Source organism: Platalea leucorodia, assembly GCF_965183815.1.
Source record: "Platalea leucorodia genome assembly, chromosome: 6".
NCBI classification, from domain to species: domain Eukaryota; kingdom Metazoa; phylum Chordata; class Aves; order Pelecaniformes; family Threskiornithidae; genus Platalea; species Platalea leucorodia.
This window is the reverse complement of record NC_138828.1, coordinates 7,430,744-7,454,007: the sequence shown is the minus strand read 5'-3', so window position 1 is coordinate 7,454,007 and position 23,264 is coordinate 7,430,744. Positions and strand designations below refer to the sequence as shown.

The 23,264-nt window shown below is 38.9% G+C and overlaps 1 protein-coding gene across 1 annotated transcript in view; it reads right to left on the bottom strand.

Moving 5' to 3' along the window:
• AFG2A (AFG2 AAA ATPase homolog A) overlaps nucleotides 1-23,264 on the bottom strand; it is a 200,061-nt gene that overhangs the window by 170,745 nt on the left and 6,052 nt on the right. Inside the window, 6 exon segments of the mRNA XM_082315732.1 lie at nucleotides 1,245-1,399; nucleotides 16,807-17,062; nucleotides 18,377-18,500; nucleotides 19,392-19,448; nucleotides 20,095-20,224; nucleotides 22,490-23,125. Coding sequence (XP_082171858.1) covers nucleotides 1,245-1,399; nucleotides 16,807-17,062; nucleotides 18,377-18,500; nucleotides 19,392-19,448; nucleotides 20,095-20,224; nucleotides 22,490-23,125 — 1,358 coding nt within the window.

The following is a 23,264-nucleotide window of genomic DNA, read 5'->3' as shown; positions in this document are numbered from 1 at the left end:
ACCTTGCTTCTATCTGTCTTTATTGTGCTGTTTAGCAGCACTCCATCTGGCTCTGAATGGGCTGGTACGTCTAAAAGGCACAGCACAGTGATAATGACGTGAGCCCAAGAGCCAGTAGCACAATAAGCAACGAGAGAATTAGTAACTCTGGTTCTCAGCAGAACTAATTAGCCCTTGCGGATATTGATGCCACTACACCATTTCCAGGAAAAGCTGTCTGGGACCAGCCCAGGCATTTCCACCCAGCACTTCACTGCACAGCATGGACTCTTAACAAGCCAAGTGTGATATCCGAGCTGGCTGTGTGCAGCATCCTGTTCGCAGATTTTATTTCCCATTCCTATAGTTTGGGAATAAGGGTCTACAGTTGTGCAATCTAATTCCCAGATGACTCATCTTCACGCAATGAGACATAAATGTTTTCTGCTAGGGCTTGGGGAGCTGCTGAGAAACACCAGCACAATGGCTTGCAGAGTCAAGATTTAGTAAGATTAAATACAATGTTTTCTTTTGCTGAATCTTCTTAAGCCAGATCAGAGTCTTCTTAAACCAGATCAGTTCCCCAGCCCAATTTACGTTGTGTCTGCTACTGAACTACCATAATACATGAGAGGGCAGTGAGTGGGGTAAAGATGAACCTAGCACCACCAATAGAACTGTTCATATAATGGCAGCCCCTGATGGGTAACCGCTTGGCAGTCATAACCTACCTAAAGTATCTAATTCTGCCCTCAGTTAAAACCATGTAATGCCACTGAAGACATTCAGGTCACAGCAGTATGAACTGCATGTCGAATTAGTCAACTGCTTTACATAAAATCACAGCAATCAATCTCTTCGGAGCTTTGTTTCAATACACTTGTGTTACAAATGCTAGCAGTTGGTTTCTGCTTAAGCTTGTGTCTGCTTTATAAAAAGCTCCAGCTTTCATGGCTTTGAGCAGGCATCTTAAGATTTTTTTACTCCATTAACCCACTCAGCATATAGAAGTACAGATCAGGAGATATGCTCCTGCACTACCAACTCTTCCTAAAGCATTCAGAACTTAAGGTTCTGTAAATGGGTCTTCAAAATTATAATCAAATAAACAAATATGCAAACAAAAAGATGATGCACAACATTTATTGGTAACATAAGGCTTCCACTTCACAAAATTCCTCTCTTTTGGTGAGGCATTTCAACGCCTAAGTGCAACTCAATGTGGCTCTAACAGTGTTGCTTGCATATCGCAAAAAATAACTTACTTTTGGCACATCAACTGCCACCTCCCTCATGGCGCTGGGCCTGACATCATTCATCCCCTGCAGGAAGTCATTGAAAGTAATCAACACTGACCCAGCCACCTCGTTGTCTAATAGGTTAGGTCTTTTCCCCAGTGCTCTCCGCAATGCGTACAAACCTATTAAAAATGAAAAAAACATGGAAATATGTAGACTTCTTCCTGGTTCTCACAAAGAAAGTGTACAACGCGCAAACACACAGCAGCACTGGAAAGGAAATGATGTTCAAAAGAATGTCTCAACACAGGGCCTTAACAAGGTCAAAGAACGTGCAAGACACTTACAATGAGAGCAAGAAAAAGGGGGTTTAACCAGACAGACAGAATATAAAAGAAATCTGTTCTAAAAAGACAGAATGAAACAACCTTGCCAATGTGTTCCCAGAGATGAAGCTAACAGGGCAAAACCTCCACATGTCCATACATCGATGTGAACACATTTCTAAACCACAGAGGAAGAAGGATAACGAATATGCAAGGCAAATGTTAAATCAGCTCACATAAGACATCTGCAACCTTGTCCGTTCCTCTATTATTAGGGCTGTGTTTTCCAAGCTGCTCTTAAAAACAAACTGATGAGATTTCTTTTACTTTCATTGGAACCCTATTTTGCTATCTAGTAAGATGCCAGATACTTCTGTTTTTCTTGATATGCAACAAACGTTCCCTGCAACACTCAATAGCTCTTCATTCCCTTCAGCAATCGTATTTTTCAAACACAGGCATAGCTTTACCTTCCCCTTTGTTTGGCCAAATCACTCACATACAATACCTATAAATCTTGATACTAATTCATAGCTTCCCCCTATAATTCAATCCTTCAAAAGCCGCACAAGTCCCACCCACTCGCACATCAATATATCAATACTCCTCAGGCAGGACCAAGCAGTACCATCTGCAGTTCCCAGGCATTCCCCAGAGAGAGCAACTATGGCCCCCATTGTGTAAGATGCCCAGGAGCACCATGGTTTTCCCACTGTATAATTATGCCTTTTAAGGTCTAATATAATTTGGAGTTCTATTGCTTCTACTTCCAACCCTGTTCTGTGAACTGAACCTGTTAAATATGTGATTTAGTATATTATTAAATGATGAGTATAATCTTGTATACACACATCCACACACATGCAGATATGTAATATAACCTGTCATGCGTTACAAAAAAAATATGAGGCAGTTAGTATACCAGTCGGCCTTGCATGACCATAAAAAGACAAACATTTGTTAAATTTTTTCTATATTTAACCAAACAAAACATCAATTCCTGCTACATGAAAGGACAATAAAAGGGATAAGCCATTTCTGAAAATAGACATGGTTTAAACTTTCAGTGGATTGTTGTCCTTTTTCTACAGAGGCACTGGTAGATGCAGACATGCAAAGTTTCTGACAATGACAGGAATTCTGCATTTCCTACAATATATACAACGTGTGAAGAGATATAATATCTCCCCTGTGAAGCAGTACAGATGGTGTCTCTCCATAAACTGCCAATTATGGCAGAGTCTGAGCACCTGCATTCAATACCCAGGCTCTTAATACAATAATGAAAAAAAAAAGTTTGTAATTCAGGTTTCCCCTTGCACAGAACATCCAGAACTAATAAGATATATAAATAAAAACATTCCATGAGGCCAAGGAGAAAAATGAAAATCTGGTCACCAGAGGACAAGTATAAAATATAACTGACTCATTTTAACAACCCAGACAATTTTCATGTTATTCCCCCCCCTTCTTCCTTCCTCTGAAACAGTTCATGTTAAGCAAACAGAAAACTTAAGCAAGACAACACAGATTCACTCCCTCAGATTTAAAATTTACATCCAAGAAAATAACAAACGTGACATCTTATTCTAGTGTCATTGCAGTCAACGCTTTGGGGGGTGGGAGCAGGTGTTGGGGTCGAGTCTTACATTTTCTTTTCGGTGAAGTCAATTCACACGGCACTCTCACTTTAAAATAATGAAAGAATAAATAACAACATGAAATTAAGTCCTAGAGAAAGCGAGTAACTGATAAAGATCTCTGCTCCTCATTTCTATACATATCTGCTCTATCAGGTACAGCTTTAGCCCAGTGCATTGTAATCGTGTCATGGTTATCTTTTTTTCATGACGTGAGGAATCCTTAAAAACAACTAACTTTATTTTAAAAATTGAGAGAGAACAGCACATACAAATGCCCAAGGAGAATACTGCTCTTAAGGATCAGTACTGCCAGTGCTACTAGGAGTACGAGTGAAATTTCAGTCCTCAGCAGTGGGTTTGAAATGCAACAGCCTTGATCCAGAACAGGAATAAAGAGGTCACAGCTTTCCAAACAAAGCCTGAATTCATTTCAGCATGTGCACGCACACGCCACTGCACAGGTCAGCATTTAATTGAAACAATGTTTTACATTAAAACAATAATAAAAAACAGATTGAAAAAGAAAGCATGATTCTTCCTGCTTCCTCCTGTTATCATAATCATTCTTTCCTGCACTTCAGATTGACCTCTAACCAGAGGGGGTGGGGGAAAGTCTTATTAACAGGAGAAGGATACAGCCCGTGGCTTGACAGAGGCAGAAAAAAACACATCCTTGCCTCGAGACACAAAGATGTATTTAATGTAAGGAAATGCAGGGTAGGGTGCAAAACACGCTGCTAGAAGAGACGCAGAGGGCAAAGGAGGTGAAACACTACAGCAAACTCAAGTTTATCACTACAGAAGTTATAACGCAGATAAACTGAAGATTCAGACATTGTACCTCAGAAAACACCGAGCATCTCAGCTTAGCTGTTGGGTATCTTTAGCATGGGAATGTTTTGGGTTGAGTATGTCATTGCTGTAAACTGACTCTGAGCAGAGCATTTGTTTCAGCTTTGCTCCCTCCTTTTCAGATGCTAGTTCATTCTTAAGGATTAATGAATATTAATAGCTTTTTGGCAGTGACTGAGGGCTCAGGAGTGGGCAAGTAGGTTTTCACTGTTTTATTCCAGCAGGAAGGGTAGGAAGGAGGCAGACGTAGTTAGCCTGCTGTATGGTCGGTGGGACTGTTTGCACAGGCATGGGCTACCTATTTCTAGTACAGAGATACATGACCGGTCCCTAGGACTACCCTAATCAGTGCAGGAACTTAACTCGGAAGGCAGCCTTTGCAATAGTGAACGACACTGATTCTCAGTGGAGTATGAGTGGAAAATCCCAGCCAAAAAAAAAAAAAAAAAAGAAAAGAAAAGAAAAGAAAAGAAACAAGCATAGTAAGTCATGCATGATTACAAACAATGGAAAATAAACAATTTGTTCCAGTCCAGCAACTGTGTGCTCTACCTCACCAACTCATCCTGTCTGTCTAGAACAGAGGAAACTAAGCGGACAGAGGGGAGAAAAAACAGCAGAACGCCCTGTCCTGGTACAGATGATCCTTCTTTGGTACCAGGCTATGCATGAGGTCGATAGCATTGTTTCCCTGTAAGATTTTCTTGCTCATAGCTTGGCTAAGTGTTGGCACATTAGATCATAATCGCAAATGTCTGAGCCTAAAAATAGACTCTACAACACCGCTATATTTGTCAGAGTCTGCGTATAATTATACACTACTGTAATTAATAGAAAGCATCCACTCAAAACGACAAACATATATACTCTAGGTTTCAAAAACAGAATATACACAACACTTGAGGAAATGAACGGAACAAAACAAAATTGTTAATCGTGCATCTTTCACTGCCCATCAGCTACTTCTTCCACAAATCCATCTTGTCTGGACTAACTCTTCCAGAATCCTAATACCAGAATTTATAAGTAGCTTCAAAGAAATTGTAATCTTCTTGCAAGATTGTTTACAAAAGGAAATGTTTCTTCTTTCCCTGCTAATCCGGCATTTCCCTCCCAAATTATTATGGCCAACCCAGAAGACGCATATCGTTTCTCCCTGTGACAGCTGTCAGATCCAATACGATACCCTGCTGCATGGCTGGAAGTTGAATGCCCAACAGCATATAGAAAGATTTCAGCTTCCTAATGGCACTGGATGGGGCATCTTCCTCTACTTCTAGATCTTTACATACTATATTTCAAAATTTAACAGTTTTATGCATAGGAAAAGCATTTAATATAACTTAAAATCAATTTTGAACCATAAGAGGAGCATACGTGACTTCACAGGCAATGGATACAAAAGTTATTCTAGTGTTTAATATTTTTGAGATAAGGAGCTCTTCTGCTTCATATTTGACAATTTTTAATCAGCATGGCTTTCTCCTTCATGACAACAATCCCAAAATTATACTAAGAAATCTTTTATAGAACTTCAAGTATCATATACTACAAATCACATGTATTCTTGAACATATCATAGCCTCATAAACAAACGGAGTTTATAGCACTTCATTACATCAGGATATTGGATGGTCAAATCCAGGAAAAAAGTAGAGAACGTGTATGTATGTTGTTTGCAGTTATGCATAAAGATACAATAACACAGAGAAAGCCTGTTTGCCTCGCAGACGGAAGCCTCGCCATCACCTGGTAAGGACCACTGCTCCGTAGGGAATGTCCCAGGCATCCTCACCTGTTCAATCTTTCATCCTGTGCAGACCCAGCAAACCAGCTCTCCTACCCATCATGGTGAGACAGCACTAGGTAGTAACAAGAGCAGCTGCCACGAGCACTGAGGGACAGCAGGGATGTGTCTAGGCAAAGGCTCTTCTTCCCTTTACTCACCAGATAAAATAATGGCACAACAGCATCAGGCAAGCACCCGACATCTGTGGGCCACTAGCAAGCTTTCCTCTGACCTGGGGGCAGGAACCACCATTCACAATAGCTGAAAAATTCAGATGTGTTCTTCTATTTGCATCCTAAGAAACTTCTACAGTTTGGAGGGGATTTTGGTGTGGTTTTGGTTTTGTTCGGGTTTTTTGTTTTGTTTAGTTGATTTTTTTTTTCTTGGCTCCCAATGTACACAAGTATGGAATCAAACGCGACAACAAATTTACCATTTTGATTCCAACAAGGAATAAAAAAAAAAAATATCCATCGACCAGACTCCTGTAAGTGTATTTTTAACTTATTTCTTTTTTATTTACTGTGTACATAAAATGCATGCCTATTTAGAAAATTTTTCAGCAAGCAGAAACTCTTACTTTTGTTCTTGAAACCATATTCTGCAATCTCTCTTTAGCTGCCAGCGCTATATGGGAAAATCCCTGAAGAACTTTCATATACTGTTTGCACAGGAAGGATAATGCCCTTAAATCCCTTGTAACCATAACATTGCAAATTCACTCAGCTAACCTGAGCACTAATCTACTGTAGGGATTATGTACGCGATTTATAGTCCTTCGTGAAGAGCTCCGGCATTTGCTGGAACATGTCTATGGAGCTGACTAAAAGTTGCTGAGAGGTACGACAGGGGAGGGAAAGGAAGAAAGGAAGAACTGTATTTTCAAAACTTCTTTCATACAGGAAACAGTTTATTCACAGATCAGGTACACACACATCATTTATCTTAAGATAATGACAACGGAGGGAAATAAGGAATACCAGACTGCCTGTTTCTAGCCTGCTCTCATACGTAAATGTACCTAAGCAAAGGTTAGTCATGCACGTCTTAGAAGAAAAATAAGGACTGCCAGGCCACCAGAATAGCAAGGGCAGAAACACAACAAGAAACAGTGGCTAAATGCCAGTCTAATTGTAATTAGGAACGTTGTCAAGTCAGAATATAGCTAAAAGTTAAAGTCAGGAGACCTATGAAAACTTTGCCTGAAAATATTTAAGCTCTGTCCCCCAATCACAGCTGTTCATTCTACATACAAACGCCTACTGCTAACTGATTTTAGTCTGGCAGAGCTAACACAGACATACAAATTAAGCTACACTTCACCAGACGATCTTTAATGATCTTTTATCAATTAAACAAAAGAACTAAGACTGCTTTCAGATCCTAAGTTTGCCATTATATATTCCAGGAAAACATTTTACCTGGAGCCTGAGAGGGAGTCAGAGAACACTGAACTTTTGTCCTATAGTACCATTTCTACAGAAATAGCTTGTCCGAAGCATAGCTGATGCTAACTTATTCAGAAAAAAGCACAGCTATGGAAAACATCATTTTTTACTCAGATACTGAGAAAGCTTGCAACTTTGCAACCTGAAGATTAAGATCTACTCTAAACGGGTTAGTTCAGACCTTTCTAAAGCCAGCACAGCAAGATGGAGTGAGATGAATCATAACGCAGTCAGTCCCTCCCTATGTACTATGAGGGGAACAAAACTCCTGCAGATTTTTAGTACGGGAAGAATTGCACCTCAAACATATTTGAGATGGAGTCTAGTACTATTGCTGTTCAAGTTACATTTGAAACCAGACTCGGCACAAAAGCTGAAAGGAAAATAAAATGCATACCAATTGCTTCACAGAGATGACACTGTACTTGAGCTCTAGATGTTCCCGTATTATGTTCACTCAAAGAATGTAAGAGCAAGCCAACCGATTAAACGGAATTTGAAGAGAACTAAGGAGACAAGTGTTAGCCAAAATTCAAAAGATATCTGAATCTAAAAACACAACTGTGCCAAATGAAATTCTGCCTAAAACAAGACAAAGTGGCATAAATGAGTATCAGACACATCATGAAAAAACAGAACAGAGAACAAAATGAAAAACAATTGCCTTTCCAAAATTAAAAAAGTTACTAAAGACTTCTTAAAATGTAATGCACCTTTCAAACAAGTAATTTCCCAAAAAGTATGCTTGTATCTTGGAGAAAAAATAGTTTTAGTCCAAATACATAATTCCAATTCATAACTCTAGCCTGCTCCAGAACGAGGAAATAGAATAACTTTCTGCATCACGAGGAATCAAGTCTGAATCACCTGTGATAATTTAATGACAGGTTACTGGAGGGCTGCAGTGAATACGAACTCTGTTAGCAGGAGAAAAACACTGCAGTGCTTGTGTGCTCGTCAGCACTGGTTATCCTACTTCAGCTGGCAGGAGGTGGAAAATTAGAAAAGACATGATGGGAGAGGACGAAGGAAGTGTGTAAGTCTGCAGAATACCTTTCAGTTAGCAAAATGCCAGTTAAGATGAATGACTCTGTAGAGCATGTTGTATTACCAAGAAGAAAGTCCACAGATTTGCCAAACCCTTCTCAGAGATTAAAAGTCAGGAAGTTGTCCTCGGTTCTTAGATATGCATAACCTTTAAAGTTAACACAGGGGAGCAAGCAGCTCAGATCATTGTAGAAAAAAAAAAAAAACCAAACCTATAGGATAATTTAAAAGATAGTGGACTGCAGAGTGTCTTCAAAAATCAATTTAGCCTGGTTAAATCATTTTCATTCATTCAAAGGTGCTCTACAGACAGCTGAGGATTTCTTCTGTTGCTACAGGAATAACACTGCCTGGCACACAGCTCTCATCCAGCTTTGCATCCAGGGAGCTGAAGCCCCTGAGGGACACAAAACCCAGTAAGCAGAATAGCGACTAGCACACCAGTCCTGTCAATGTGACTTAGAGCTGGGTTTCCAACATTGTGTTGATTCCCAGGTCTAGATAATAAACAAGGACCACACAGAACTGTCTGCTCCCACCACAGTTCGGCCAACGACCCAGCTTAAGACAGTATCTGCCCTAAATTTCTTCTGTTCTTAAGCAAAATGACATAATGCTAAATGCTCAGGATCTGCAAGCTGAGGAATGACATTCTGACTGCCATTTCACAGCCCAGCAGTCTGCACACATAGGGCTACACACACGCAGGCTGCTCTGGTGTCCTGCACCCCCTCACCCTTCAAATCAAACAACTTGTTTTGGGGCTGACCCTCCAACCCATTCAAATGCAGAAGTTTCTATATGCACTACCACACATGAATAGTATCGTCTCTTTTGTACCACTCAAGCTGCAGAAGCAAGAACACAGTGTCTATCTGCCGTGAAGGTTAATTTAAAATATTAATGACAGTCATTGATGAACTCTTCGGAAAGTATTCTTTATTTCCTGCTTATATAAATATCAGCAGACAGAATGGGATGTGCTTTAAACAGATTATTAAGTAGTCAACCCAGAACTGTGTATATGAAGTCAGCAATCCCATCATCCAATTCACTGCAAGCCAGTTTCACATAAAAACACACTTAAAATTAGTTATGATGAATACCAAAAGTTCACATGCCTTGACTGCAGTAAGTGCAATGTTCTCCATACAAAAACAAAAATCAAGTACTGTTTCAAAACAAACAAAAAAAAAGGCCAAAGATTTTATATAAGGAAAAATAACTACGAAAAGCAACATAACGTGCACCAGCATCTTTTCAGAGAGGCAAACAGAGCAAGACTTTTTCCCTCTGGATACAAAGACAGTCGCACTAAGGAAACACCTGTGCACTCAGCATATGCAAAGACACAGGGAAAAAAAGAGATTCAGAAACTTTGCAATCACATCAGAATGACACCGAACCAAAGTAAAAGGGTGAGATTCTAACCCTAAGCAGCTAAAATAACACAATTTTTGTGGAACCTTAGGAAAGTAGTTGAACTATTTTAGATGTCTAAGACAGCAATTCTAAAACCAATTCTGACTTTGTCTTTGCCCCACAAGATGTTGGGGGGAGGAAATCCTAAGAAAGCGGGCAAGGGATCCCACAGAAAAGAATAAGGTCACCACGCTCCACCCAGTCTCAAGCATGTTCCTTCAAGCTGCTCAGCAGCGTCCAGATGTAGCCACTTCTGCACAAAAGCCATCATTCTGAGTTAGTGCTCTAAGAAACAACCAAAAAACATATGTTACAGTCTGAGTCCAAAAAAGCCACATTGCTTTGTTAAGTGTGCGTGCAAGCAAGTATGCATTTGTTCATAACCTGTTAAAACAGCAAACTAGGTCAATTGCTTTGGTTTAAAAACAGCTTCTGCATTAAGGACCCAACTTTAAAATTACAGAACACAGCACTAACTTAAAGCTCACGAACACTGAAGATGAGGATTGGATTTTCTTGGTATTCTTACACGGTAAATTAGCATGATGGAACACGGTGTCAGAAAACTCAATTGTTCCAGTCCAAAAATTAACTTGTAGCTTTACTTCTGTATCGTGTCTGGACTTTTCAGTGCATTTCAAAATTCAGTGTTCTGCCATTTCTGCAAAAATCTCTCAATTTCATAAGAATACATTATTTGGTATTGACCATCTGACTATACATGTTATTAATATCCCCCCAAAACCCCACATTTTCTACATGACCTTTTTATAAAAAGGCAAGTGGCCTTTCCCACCTCATTTTGAATGTCCCATGGGAACCAGTATTCAGTTAGAGAATGCAATAGCAGATCATTTGCAACAGCATGGTTTCAATCTTTTTCCGTGCTACAGAAAAAAAAAAATAAATAACAACATAGACATGATATTTTCAGTCACTTTCCATAAGGGAATAAAATAACTACAGTATGTCAAGCAGTGCTTTCCCTTTAAAATCTGTAACTGCAATCAGTTAATTTGAAAAGAAACCAAAAAACATCCTGCAAAACAAACAATCCCATTGCCTTGGTCATCAACCACCTTTGTCAAAATCTACACTTTCAACAGTGTCTCAGCCCACATTCCTACATTTAGGATTATAATCCAAGAAAAATATTTACATCTGTTGTACACCCCCAGCAGAACTCGGCTCCAAATTGTGTTGGGAAAGGTTCAGACTGAACCTTTATGGCTTAAAGAAAGGATAGATACTCTTGATGCCCTAACACTTGGCTATTTCATCAAGACTGAGACTGAGCTGAAATGAAGAGCTCGGATTTGAGATACAAGGCTAAGAAGCCACATATTAAACACAGCGTTTGTCTAATTGAAAGACCAGTTAGAGGCTGGTCCTCAGGGCACACAGAGACTCACTGTTAATCACATTAGCCCAAACGGCTCACGTTTCCTGCAGGTGGCCAGGCTACCAAAACTGCAGAAGGTGGGGAAAAACAAACACACAGATCTAACAAAGAGACATTCCTGGGTTTCAGGGGAATTTACTTCCCCATCAATTACAGGGGAAAACAAAAAAACTAGGAGCCAGCCCTTTAATTGCCTAATTATTTTTATTTTTAGTGCAAGTGGATTCCAGAAACTCTTTTTTGGGTCATAAAATTTTGATACAGCAGGAAGTTTCTCAGCTCCAACAAAAGCCAAGTACAGTATTCCCCTAAATAACTTATACTTTTACAGATCTAATATCTACATATAATCAATACACAGAGCTATCAATTCAACAGCATAAAGACTCTCCTTCCTAGCTGTATTATTCATCACAACGCAGGGGTAATAAAAGGGCCAAATGAATACCATACACAATAAAATCTCCAAACAACAGGACTTTTAAAATTATGAACATAAGACAACAGATCATATCATATGTCTATGCAAGTAGCTTCACAGATACAGCAGAGCAATGCTGATTCATACTGGTCAAAGATGTAGCTCAATTTCTTATTTCTGTAACATTTTTGTAACAGCCAGCTCAAGCCAGTGAACCATTATAATCCTAAAGGCTAGGCAAGGTGATACCTTTAACTGTACTACAATCAGGCAATTTAAAAAAAAACTTTGATGCAAAACAAAGTGATTAGTGCTTCTTTCACAGAAGTCTCAAAGTTTCAGTGGTTGCAATGCAGCATCCTCACTGGAACCAAATAGATGTTATTGCAAGAGAGATCACTATTTAAACAAAGACATTTGTTCTTCCTCTCCTCATGATGCTATCTTATCACAGTCCAAGTGTTTTATATCAGCACACTGAAATTATGTGTAATGAACAAGGATGTTCAAGATAAGTTCTAAGAGTTACAAAGCAAATACTTCCTTTCTCTCTAAACAATATAACTGAACCCACTTCTTGAAGAAATCAAGCTATATTTATATTCACCCTCTTGAAATGCTACAGGCAGCCATAGAAGGATAAGTTTATAATAAATTGCTATATTTGGAAACCTTTGTTGCTAAGCATCTTCTAACATTCAGTACAGTTTATACCATTCATGTCCCTGCTACATAATTAACATTTCGTATGTTTTTCCAAAAAAAAGTGCAATGCTTATCTTTGTTGTTAAAAGTAAAACCATTATAATTTTTTAGGGAATGAATAAAAGACTGTGTGGCCAATTAATTAAAGCAGAAGCAACAATCTCAGGGGCATACAAACACTGACATTATATGCAAGAATATGGCAGAGTCTATCTTCTAGACGCTGCCTCTGCTTGAGATAAAACAATTCAGAAGGCAGCCATTCACACTAAAAGGTAATCTACTAAATAATTTAGGACAGAGTAGACCTCTCCCAGTCTTAAGAATATGACTTTCTCAGCTGCACACATAACTAAGCCCTCTTCTTGTCAAGAATTCTGTGCATGTGAATCCCTCAGAGGGTACTCAAGTCCTCACGAGTCTACCACGAGGAGCTCGCTGCAAGCTGATGTCCACAGGATGTGGTCCACTGCCCATCGAGTTATTTGCAGGTTTTCCATACTATGCCGTTAACCTATACGAAAGCACGCAGTTAACGGTGGAAATCACAAGCGTATTGCTAGGCAGTGGAGAATCACAGCAAATCCCGATTTCTCCAATGTAGTCACTACAGATAACATAACCTTGAACAGAGAAGAGGTACACTAATTCTGAAAGCATTGCATCTAAGCTAGTGATCCTTGCCATGTTAGAAATACCAGTTTTACTTTTAATCTTGCTGGAATGACCATAATTATTTATAAAACAGACAAATAATACTTGCTCAACATGGGAGGGGGGGATACAAGTAGTCTGCGCAACAATTAAGGCTGAGATAGGTACATGGACAGAGCTGATGCCTGTCACCCTGTTGTCAACTCTTGCAACAATACTGTAAGCTTCATGATACCCAGCATTTTTCCTATAAAGTCACAAAATTTTGTGGTTTCATTTTGTGAGAAGCTAGAACTTTATCTTTAGTAGAGGAAAAGAAGGTATTGGAAGAAAAATCCACTAATATTTTAAAAATTCAGCAGATCAATAAAAACACTCTTAACTGATTATTATATCCATCTATATATAAATATTTCACAGGTGTTTGATCATAATACCCTGTTTGGAAAAGTCCAGAGCACACTGCACAGATTCTCCAGGTTTCTTGTCCACCTTTCCTCTCCTTGCCCATTCCAGCATACACAACACCGTAATTCTGTACGCCCCATATACACAGGGGCCTACAAACAGTCAGCACAAGCTGAATATTAAAGGCTCCTAAAACTTCTTAATGACTTCCATGAAAACGCATAGAGTTGCTGAACAAAATAGGAAACTTGACTGTCTGACCTCAGAAGTACCACTAAGCAATTCTTGCACCAGATACACGAACAACTTCTGCCACGAAAACAGTTGGAATATGTTTAACTCTACAATAGCTACTTACTTTTCATTAACACATGTTCTTCAGAACCATATAGAAGACAAACATCAAAGCTTTTATAATGAAGTATCTTAGGAAACCTAACTATAGGTGCATAAGTGGAAGGTTTGCCTATCATAACCCTACAATTACTCCATTTACCATGTTACATTAATTACTACACCCTTGGTTTATATAAGCAGTACATACACGATATCATACATGTGTTAAAAAAACAGAGTTTAAGTATAAAGATAAGGAAGGATGAGTCCTTCGGTAACGATCTAAACTTTGTATTAAGAATATAAACATATTTAGCTTGTAAACTTTCAGGCTTTCCAGCCACAAATGAAGTACCTAAAGGTATAAATGGGGTAACCAGGACTCAAGAGTCTCCCAAAGACCACAGACGACTGCAATACAATTAGCAAGCGGCAATAATCTTGTACTAAAAGCTGAACATGTACTTCTGAGTTCAGAACTCCTGCTGCTAAATTAGTTTCCACGTTTCACCTGTACTTACACACACATCATGTGTGAAAGTGGCACAAGTAACCTTAAAATTTGTGAAAGAACTCTTAACTCAGATATTGCCTGAATATGAAGCATTTTGGTTATTTAGAAATGTGCATCAGCAGTCGTAACTATATGTTTATATCATGTTTTATATTGTAATGTATACGAAATAGTATGTTCAATTCTGAGCCCTACATTACCAAAAGGTTATTGACAATCTGGAGGGAGTTCAGAGAAAATCAACATAATTTCTCAGAAGGCAGGAAGGACTTATTTATGAAGAAAGATTAAAAGAGCTAAATATTTATAGTTTGGCTCAGTAATGAATGAGGAGGTAGGGGACATGAGGACAGCCTAGAGATATCTGAAGGGTGTAAACACTAAGGAGGGAGAGTAAACGTGTTAGACAAGGATGTAAATAGAAATAATGGGCTAAAACTAAACAAGGAAAACTTAGGCTGAGTATCAGAGAGCATTCCTGGACAGCAAGCTATCTTGGACCACAGCACAGTTTAAGTGAAGCAATAGAAGCCCATCGCTTGGAACAACAAACAAGACTAGACAAAACACTGGAAAATTTGCCATATGGAATAACCTTGCTCTGCTGAGGAGAAATATTACCTCATAAAAGCTCGTCTTTTCTAAGTTTAACTCCAGTGAAAGCAGTAATATTTTACAAGGTGTTGAAAATTTAATTGGAAAAATAGATATCAAAAACTTAATTAGAAAAAAAGAATCCAACTAAGAACGTTCCTTAACCATGAGCAACTTAAATTCAGTTTATCTAATACTTCAACTGAATCATGCTTCTGCAACTCTTTGAAAAGGAAAAATACATGTGAGCTGCAAAGAGTTAATTGCGCTGGACTGTATTCTCCCCAGCAGAGGTCACTCCAAGTTAACAAATGACAAGGAAATTTAACGGCATGGATTCAAACTTCAGGAAAGAAGATCAACAGAAAGGAGACATCTTCCTTCCCTCATTCCCAGCACCGGCTTTGGATGCAAAGCTCCCAGGTAACAGCATGTCCTGCAATCAGTCACAGGGAGATGCCAGAAGATTTGGATCTACATAGCACGTCATGTTCAATTTGCACAACACTCAATTTATTTTCTGAAAGGCCCTCATGAAGTGGGTAAATATTGCCTATTTGCAGCTGGATTATGAAGTGTCCAGAATCAATGTGTGCATGCACAAGTAAAGCCTAGACTGGGCCATGTTTGGAATTGAAACCGCAACACTTTTCACTGAAAATTTTAGATTACATTAGTTAAGTATTTACTATGTGAGGACTGTGACACAGGCAGACTGACAGGCTCCCAAAAACACAGAGGAAGGAAAGTAAAAAGGAAGCTTATCTTTTTGTTGTTGTTGTTTGTATATATTTGTTTGAAAAAGAATGTTTGCTAACTTAAAACAGAGCTTAAAACACAACTGAAGCCAAAAGAAGAGCGCTATAAAAAGAATAGTCTGTGTCCGTACATATTTTTTTCTTCTTGATCCATACAAAAGTCCACAAATTCATATTTGAGAACTATCCCTTAAAAATTCTGGAAACCGGCAAGTAAAAACCTTGCTGTTCCAGGTGCCATCACCCCTAATAAAACTTCTGTCATCTTCATAGTTAATTCTGATACAGGAATTAACTGTACATTGTGCCACTGCCAGAGGAAGCTGTCCCAGTGCCAAAGGAAATAAAAGTAACCAGCACATACAGCAAACATATATTTGCAAACTACAAGGGAGCAAATATGCTTAAGCAGAGCTGAAGAGGCATATTTTGACTAGACTGTTTTAAAAGGCTGCTCATGGGTAGATTTAAGGTCCAACACTTAAACCGCGTAGACGCATTCTAGCAAAACGTATGAATTGATAGAGCATACTTTTAATATTTCATCCAAGGAAAACAGAAGTGAACTCGTGTTTAAGTATTCCCTGGAACATACTGAACCCTGGCTGCATCATGCGTGGATAATTCTCCAGGGCTGTGCCTGTGCCGGAGGCCAAGGGATGCTTTCCAGCCCCCAGCTCGGGGCGTGCTCTCCAGCTCTCCCAGCTCCACTGCACAACCCAACCCAGGTGCATACAGTCCCCCGGCCCCTGTCACAAGCTCCTCATCTGCACGCGAATGAAATACAGGCACAAAATATGGAAGGGAGCCACAGTAAACACCACTCAGGCCCACAGTCTCAACATCCTGGGAGCAAGGACCTGCGGGACAAGCTGTCTAGCCTGAGTGACTTGGGATTTTTGTACGGAAGGGGTAGGCTCTAGAGTAGAAACACTCTTAGAGATGTGTCAGTTAACTCACTCAACCATTGGTTTACTCAGAGACAGCCAGCTATCTAATAGGCTAGAAATGGCACAGGGGATTCCCTAGTGCTAGTAATCTTAACATTCAATTTTAAAATCTATTAATACTCAGAGTGGTTCTGATCTGCCCAGGAGCAGACTGGTATTCCTCATATTCCATGCTTGGCTATGTTTTCTTTGACGCAAAAATTAATTAAACCTCATTGTTTTAAAAGCTATTAGTACAGACTGTGGATTTTTATTTTTTTAAACAAAATAAAGAGACTAACAATAAAATAAGATCCTAAATAAGACAGACAAAGTCTTACCTGCTTCCTTGCACAAGGCTGCTAAGTCTGCACCCACATAACCATGTGCACTATCAGCCAGTTGCACCAGCTCTGCTGCTGTGAGCGAATGGGGAACTTTCTTGAGAAGCTTCTGGAGTATGTCCAGACGGTCTTGGGCATTAGGAATCCCAATTTCTATCTCTTTATCAAAACGCCCAGGTCTGCGCAGTGCTGCATCCAGTGCATGAGGACGATTAGTGGCTCCAAGTACCAAGAGCTGCCCTTCACTGCCTTCCTGAAGATATCAAACAATGCAAAATATTAATTTTAAAACACAATTAAATGCCACGCAGCTTATAAACATACTTCTTGCTTACTTTTCCCAACTATTGCACGCACTAAAATCCTGATGCTAGCTCTAAAGGAACAAAGCAAACTTTTCAGAATATATACCCTGCAAGTGATCCCATCCAACCTAGCCCTAATTGCAATTTAGCAACGCTATAGGCTGCACGCACACACAGATAATACAAGAGAAGCTTTACTCCAAGATGCCCTCATCCCAGTGTCTCCCACTTTAATCTCCAAGAACCTGCTTTCCTATATCAGGAAAGTAAGCGCCAAGGAAAGAAAAAGAGGTGTTTAAGCTAAAAGGCAGTACCGGCACAAGAACAAAAAGGTATCAACAGACCTTGAATAAACAAGGTTGGCAAACAAATCATTTAAGGTATCAAAACCAGCAGAGACAGGAGGTCATAAAGCTTCCTGAAGGTTCAGTAGGAAAAGCAAGATCAAAAATCCTAACCAATTCCCTCAAGCTCTGCTTTTTCACTTTTAGAGTGAGGCAAAATCAGCTAGGAGGTCTCTTGCAGTGCCATTCTCTTTTTGTGAACAAAGCACTTTCTCCAGGAGGACTATCCTTCAGCCTTTGATATCAGAAAATACATTCTGCCTGTGAACAACTCCAGACCGGGCAACTCAAAACTATCATGCAGGAAAATAATGAGAAACTTGCAGATTACATAAATAGCAGAAATTCATTTTCATACTGTGGACAGATTTCTTTCATCTTTCCTGCTAATAATCATAAAATAATAGATGACAGATTGGCAAACTTTATGGGCTTAATCCGTAATGTACTCAAGTCAATTAAACTTACTGTTTCTTCAGTAGGCTTTTGATTATGTCCTAAATATTACTATGGCAATCTTGAAATAGCTGTTGTCATCTTTAATAACACAGCCTACATATCACCAGAGTATTTTGATGACTTTGATTTCAGAGCAATTAAAAATACCTGGCTTAGTTCAATGATGGGCTATTACTAAAATTTCAGTTTTATCTCCAAAACTACAAGAGTGGGAGAAGGCAAAGGAAAGATAGTGAATGGAAGAAAACTTACTTTCTTTTAATTTCACAGTTATCAGGAGACATTCCCCTCCTATGTCTTCTGCTTAGCATCCAGCAAAGTATTAGATTACCATATAAAGTCTCACCTAAGCCTATTTTCTTTCCCCCCAAATGACACATCCAAAATTGGCTGCATTATAGAAGTAAAATTATTTTGTTCAGCTACTCCACATTAGTTGTCTCAATACAGTCTACTTACTGAGCCAATGCCATCCATTAATGTCAGTAACGAAGCAACAACTCTCTTTTCAACTTCATTCTGAGCCCCTTCTCTCTTTGGACAGAGTGCATCCAGCTCATCTATAAATATAATGGAGGGGCGACTGGAGAGAAAAAAAGAAAAAAAAAAAAAAAAAAAAAAAGGAAAAAAAACATGTTAAGCTGCTCAGGAAGATTTAAAACACCAAGGCAGAGAAGTGCGAAGCGGTTTATGGAAAACGCCCAGTTCCTACAAAAATTAACAAGCATCCCACTCCTTTAGGTAACTGAAAGTTTCAACCTTGAATATGGTGTTAGTCAAAGAGATAACTAAAATGACTAATGTATTAGACAACTAATACCTTTAAGATGACCTACCAATCTACTTTTCTATGACTCTCTCCCAAAGACTCAACACTAAATATACTGATTTCAAGAGTAAAAAGACAGCGTTTTATTTGCCACTTCTACAAATACAGGATGCAATAGTCTTTTGCTAACGTATTATGAACACCAATCATCTGGAAGTCTAAAGTCTGCCTTAACCAGGTCTAATAAATTTGGGCAGAATGCCATCCTAATCCAGAGGCGTGCTATATCCAGTACCAACACTAGCTCATTTACAGCTGGCTTCCATGCTTCAGCACAGAACTACATTGGTCTCCAAAGACAAAACTAGACAGAAAAATTTGGATCCAGGTGAAACGCTGGCTCATGCTTCCATCTGTTGAAATAAGTGTACAATACACTAACGACACAGATCGAGCGGTTTGGCACCATCTGTAACAGTCCCTTAAAAAGGGTAGTGTCCAAAAGCATTTAATAGGCATACTAGAATTTCACTGCTTTCCTTCCAGCTAAGCTCTATATAAACAAATTTATTTCCTTTTAAAAACCACTGCAGGAAAAAATTACAATTCAAAGATTCTTGCAAATGTTTTTCTTTTAAGAACATTAACGCTGGAACCAATACCGCAAATAAGTGAGCGCGAATAAAATTATCCAAAAGAACATACCGCAGAGAAGCTTCAGCAAATATCTGACGTAATCTTGATTCGGACTCCCCGTAAAACCTATAATAATTAAAATATTTTAATAAAAACCATTTTTTGGTCTTTTCCAGGCAACTTGGAAAATTACTGCTCGTGTGCTCCAAAAAGCCATAGCGCACCCTTTCAAAATCCCGAAGTATATGCAAGTCTACAATAATCTTTTATTTCCACAAGGACAAGAAATTAAGGTAAAACGGGGCACAGGCAAAGATATAACCACCTTGTAACTAGAAAAAAAGATTAAAGGGAAAAGCTTCTCTCTTCTGTGTTAGAAACAATTTTATCTATACTTTTAAAGAACAAAAAAAATAATTAGTTCCCTGGAGACATTAATCTGTGCACTGTCATTTTAATTTCAAGTACGCTTTAACAAGTTGCTCTTCTTGTTGCAGAACTAACACGCAATTGCAGATGCAGTTTTAGTCCCCTCTTTAATTTAGTCCATACCTTACATGAATTTCTTGGCCAAATTCAATAAACCTCTTTTATTACAAGAAGAAACATAAGCCCTGCTTGAGAGAACCGTTTCCCGTTTGTTTTTGACTCTCTTGGGCTGATAGCCCATAGCCAATTCTACATCTACATCTCTCCACAATGGATAGATGCCAGGACAGATTTTGGGCTAATATATTTATAGAATTAATGAAAATAAATTGGGTGCACTTACTTGCTTATTATTTCAGGGCCATTAATAACAGTAACGTGAGCGCCAACCTCATTTGCAATGGCTTTGGCAATCATAGTCTTCCCGGTACCTGGAGGGCCGTATAATAGCACTCCTCTAGGAGGAGGGATTCCTTTAAACAAGCACATGCACACAAACAGAGAAGAAAGTTATTTGTGATAAATGCCAGGCTGAACAACCTGCACTTGCACATTTCACTGTCCCAGTTATTACCAATTATGACCTGACCTCAGCATTAACTTCTTTAACAGACATATCGTTTTGATAAAATTGTAGGCTTTCAGTGGGAAGAACACTCTTATATGGGACACACATCTACATTTTTTTTACTTTTAAAGTCCAAATGATTCTGTTTAAAAAGCAACTATTTAAATTGTTATATTTTTCAGTAGTTCAACATTACAATTCTCCCTATGCATTGCGGTATTTGTTTGGGGCTTTTTTCCAAAAAAATTATTGGACTCAGTACCTAACGTCCATGAACGGACTTAATAAAGTTATTCATGCTTCTTACAGTGTCATTATTACAGATTTTCGACATCAGAGAAACACTTCTCTTCAACACTCCAAAAAATTTCAGAAATACTGTGAGGCTTGATTCAAGAACACTTACAAAAAGATGAAAAATACGTATCAAAAGGATGAATTTGCGTCTTTAATGGCAAATGTTAAGAGCTGAAACAGAAAGAAACGTTCAGGCATAGAACATAAGGGACACTAGAAGAACAAGGTACTACTGTGTACAGTTAAAACTCGGCAGAAAATACAGGTAACTGCATGAAGTAATATCATGATCCGAGGTAAAGAGCCAAAAAAAAAAAAAAAAAAACCTGTTTCAGACCAGCAAAGCCAAATTAAATGGGCACAAAGCCAAAAACGGAAAGTGAAAAATTAGAAAGCAAAAAGAAGAGACAAATGTCTGACAAAGGACTGACCCTGGCACAAAAGACATCACTGAAACACGACCAAAGAAGAAACATCAGTTGGGTACTGCAATACCAGACAGGGAATGATGCTTGAAGGGCAGGTCACGTCCCAGTGGTGACAAAGAATAATGCAGCTGGCGTGGACAGAAAGACCAAATCTTAGGAACTAATGTACTCGAAAAGAAAAAAATTATCTGCTAACTGACAGAGGATAGAAATGAAGTGTCTTTATGGACAGGTTACTTCACAACAGTCCATTAAAGCATGTACTGCTCCCTCATGTGGCGTTTCTGGTACCGGCAAGAAACGGAGCTGCTGAACCAAAGGTCTCTTCTCAGCTGACAGCCTTGCTCCCCATGAGCGGTCAAGGACTCTCAACATTTGGATGGTTACTAAAGGTTTTTAACCAGTGAGGAAACATCATCATCTCTCATGTAATTAGTAGAGAATCTGATCAAGCACTTTTGGGACTAAGCATGAAGAAGGCTGATGCTGAAGCAAACTTTCTGCTAACACAAAACTACGCGGTGATGCTGAGGTTGGAGGTCAGCAAATGCCTCACGCCATCCCACTGACACCTGCCGATCATGCCCAAGCAACGCACACCGAAAGAGCCACCTCTGTCTTATGGAAATTGTCCCAGTGATCGCTGAAATCACCTCCTCTCTAAAGCATGTGTGTGGGAAGCGGTAAGGCAGAGAAATAAAAAGCCTCAAAGACATGATATTAAAGAAACATTTATAGATAAGAGCCCTGTCTCACAGCAATGCGCACATAGACTAGTACAATGAGCAGACAGGCCTGCTTTATGTACATATCCGTTTGTGATAAAGGCACAGTACAGAGTTTTATCTTTGTCACAAAAATCCTCTAAGTTCATATATATGTTAGATATAACTTTATATATAGGAACAGTAATTGTGTTAGTTTTTCCACCCTGTAATTCCATACTAAACACACTGAGCAGTTTGAGTGAACAGCCTCAAACACTTCCTTAAAATTTTGCAGAAACCCTACAAAACACAGGGATAAAAACAGCAGAAGAATTAATCTGAGTTTTTCTCAACTGAAAAAATATAATTAGTTGACTCTATCAAAACAAATTAAAATCTTGTGACGACACAAACATCTGCACCTTTCAAATGCCCAAATATAGAATTCTTTCCTATTTGCTATAAATTCTGCTTATCCATACCTGAATTTTCTTAGAGACACACAGTTCTTTCCTACTCAATTATTTTTCATACAAGCTAATCATAACATCTTCATAGTATCCATATAGTATAATTATAAAGCAGTTTGGCATTGTTTGGACACACAAGTATACCAGATTGGTGTTAAATAAAATTCAGTGCATATTCTTGGAATAACTTCATTTAAAAAAAAAAAAAATCCCATTAAAGAAAAAAAACTAGTATCAAATGAAGAAAGCCAACTCTTGGGCATCATACCGTAACTCTTGAACAGTTCAGCTTGCTTCAAGGGCAGTTCAACTGTTTCTCTAATAGTTTTGAGCTGGCTGCTTAAACCTCCTATCATATCATAGGTGACTCGGGATTCACAATCACAATCTTCTGCTACATTGGTCCTCGTTTCAATAAAATTGATTCTAGTTCTTGAAGAAATGAAATAAAAAGCATCTGTATTGCTTATCGCTCCGGTTTTGCCAGTTCGCGGGAGGCCCTCACTGCCTCCTTTCCCAGCCAACTCCAAACCATCAGTGAGGTCTGCACCATCTCCCTTGCTGTAGGTTTCATCTCCCTGACCAGAGTCTTGACCACTGGCTGCCACAGCAGAACTGGGTGTAACTGGTGAACCTGGATCCATCGGTTTGCTTGGTGTACTCATAGATGCAACCCCTGGACTGTCGTCAATGTCCATCTTGCTGAGCTGTAAGGACAAATCTAATGTACTCGTCTCCAGATCAGATCTTTCAAGGTCTGGCTCATGCATGTCGCTGGAAATAGCACTGCCCTGGGCAGTGAGCTCTGCACCATCAGTTCCTTTCACTTTCATCACCACGATGTTACAAAGTTTGCCATAGAAAGTGAAAGCCAAGAGGTTTCCTGGTAAAACTATTTTCCCATCTATGAGAAGATCAAAAGAGAAAAAAAAAAAAAAAAAAAAAAGACAATGAAGACGACATTTCAATCTACTTTTGCAGCAGTAACATTCAGACATTCTTGTATCAGAATAATTCTTTATTAGGAAGCCTAAAGACTGCTA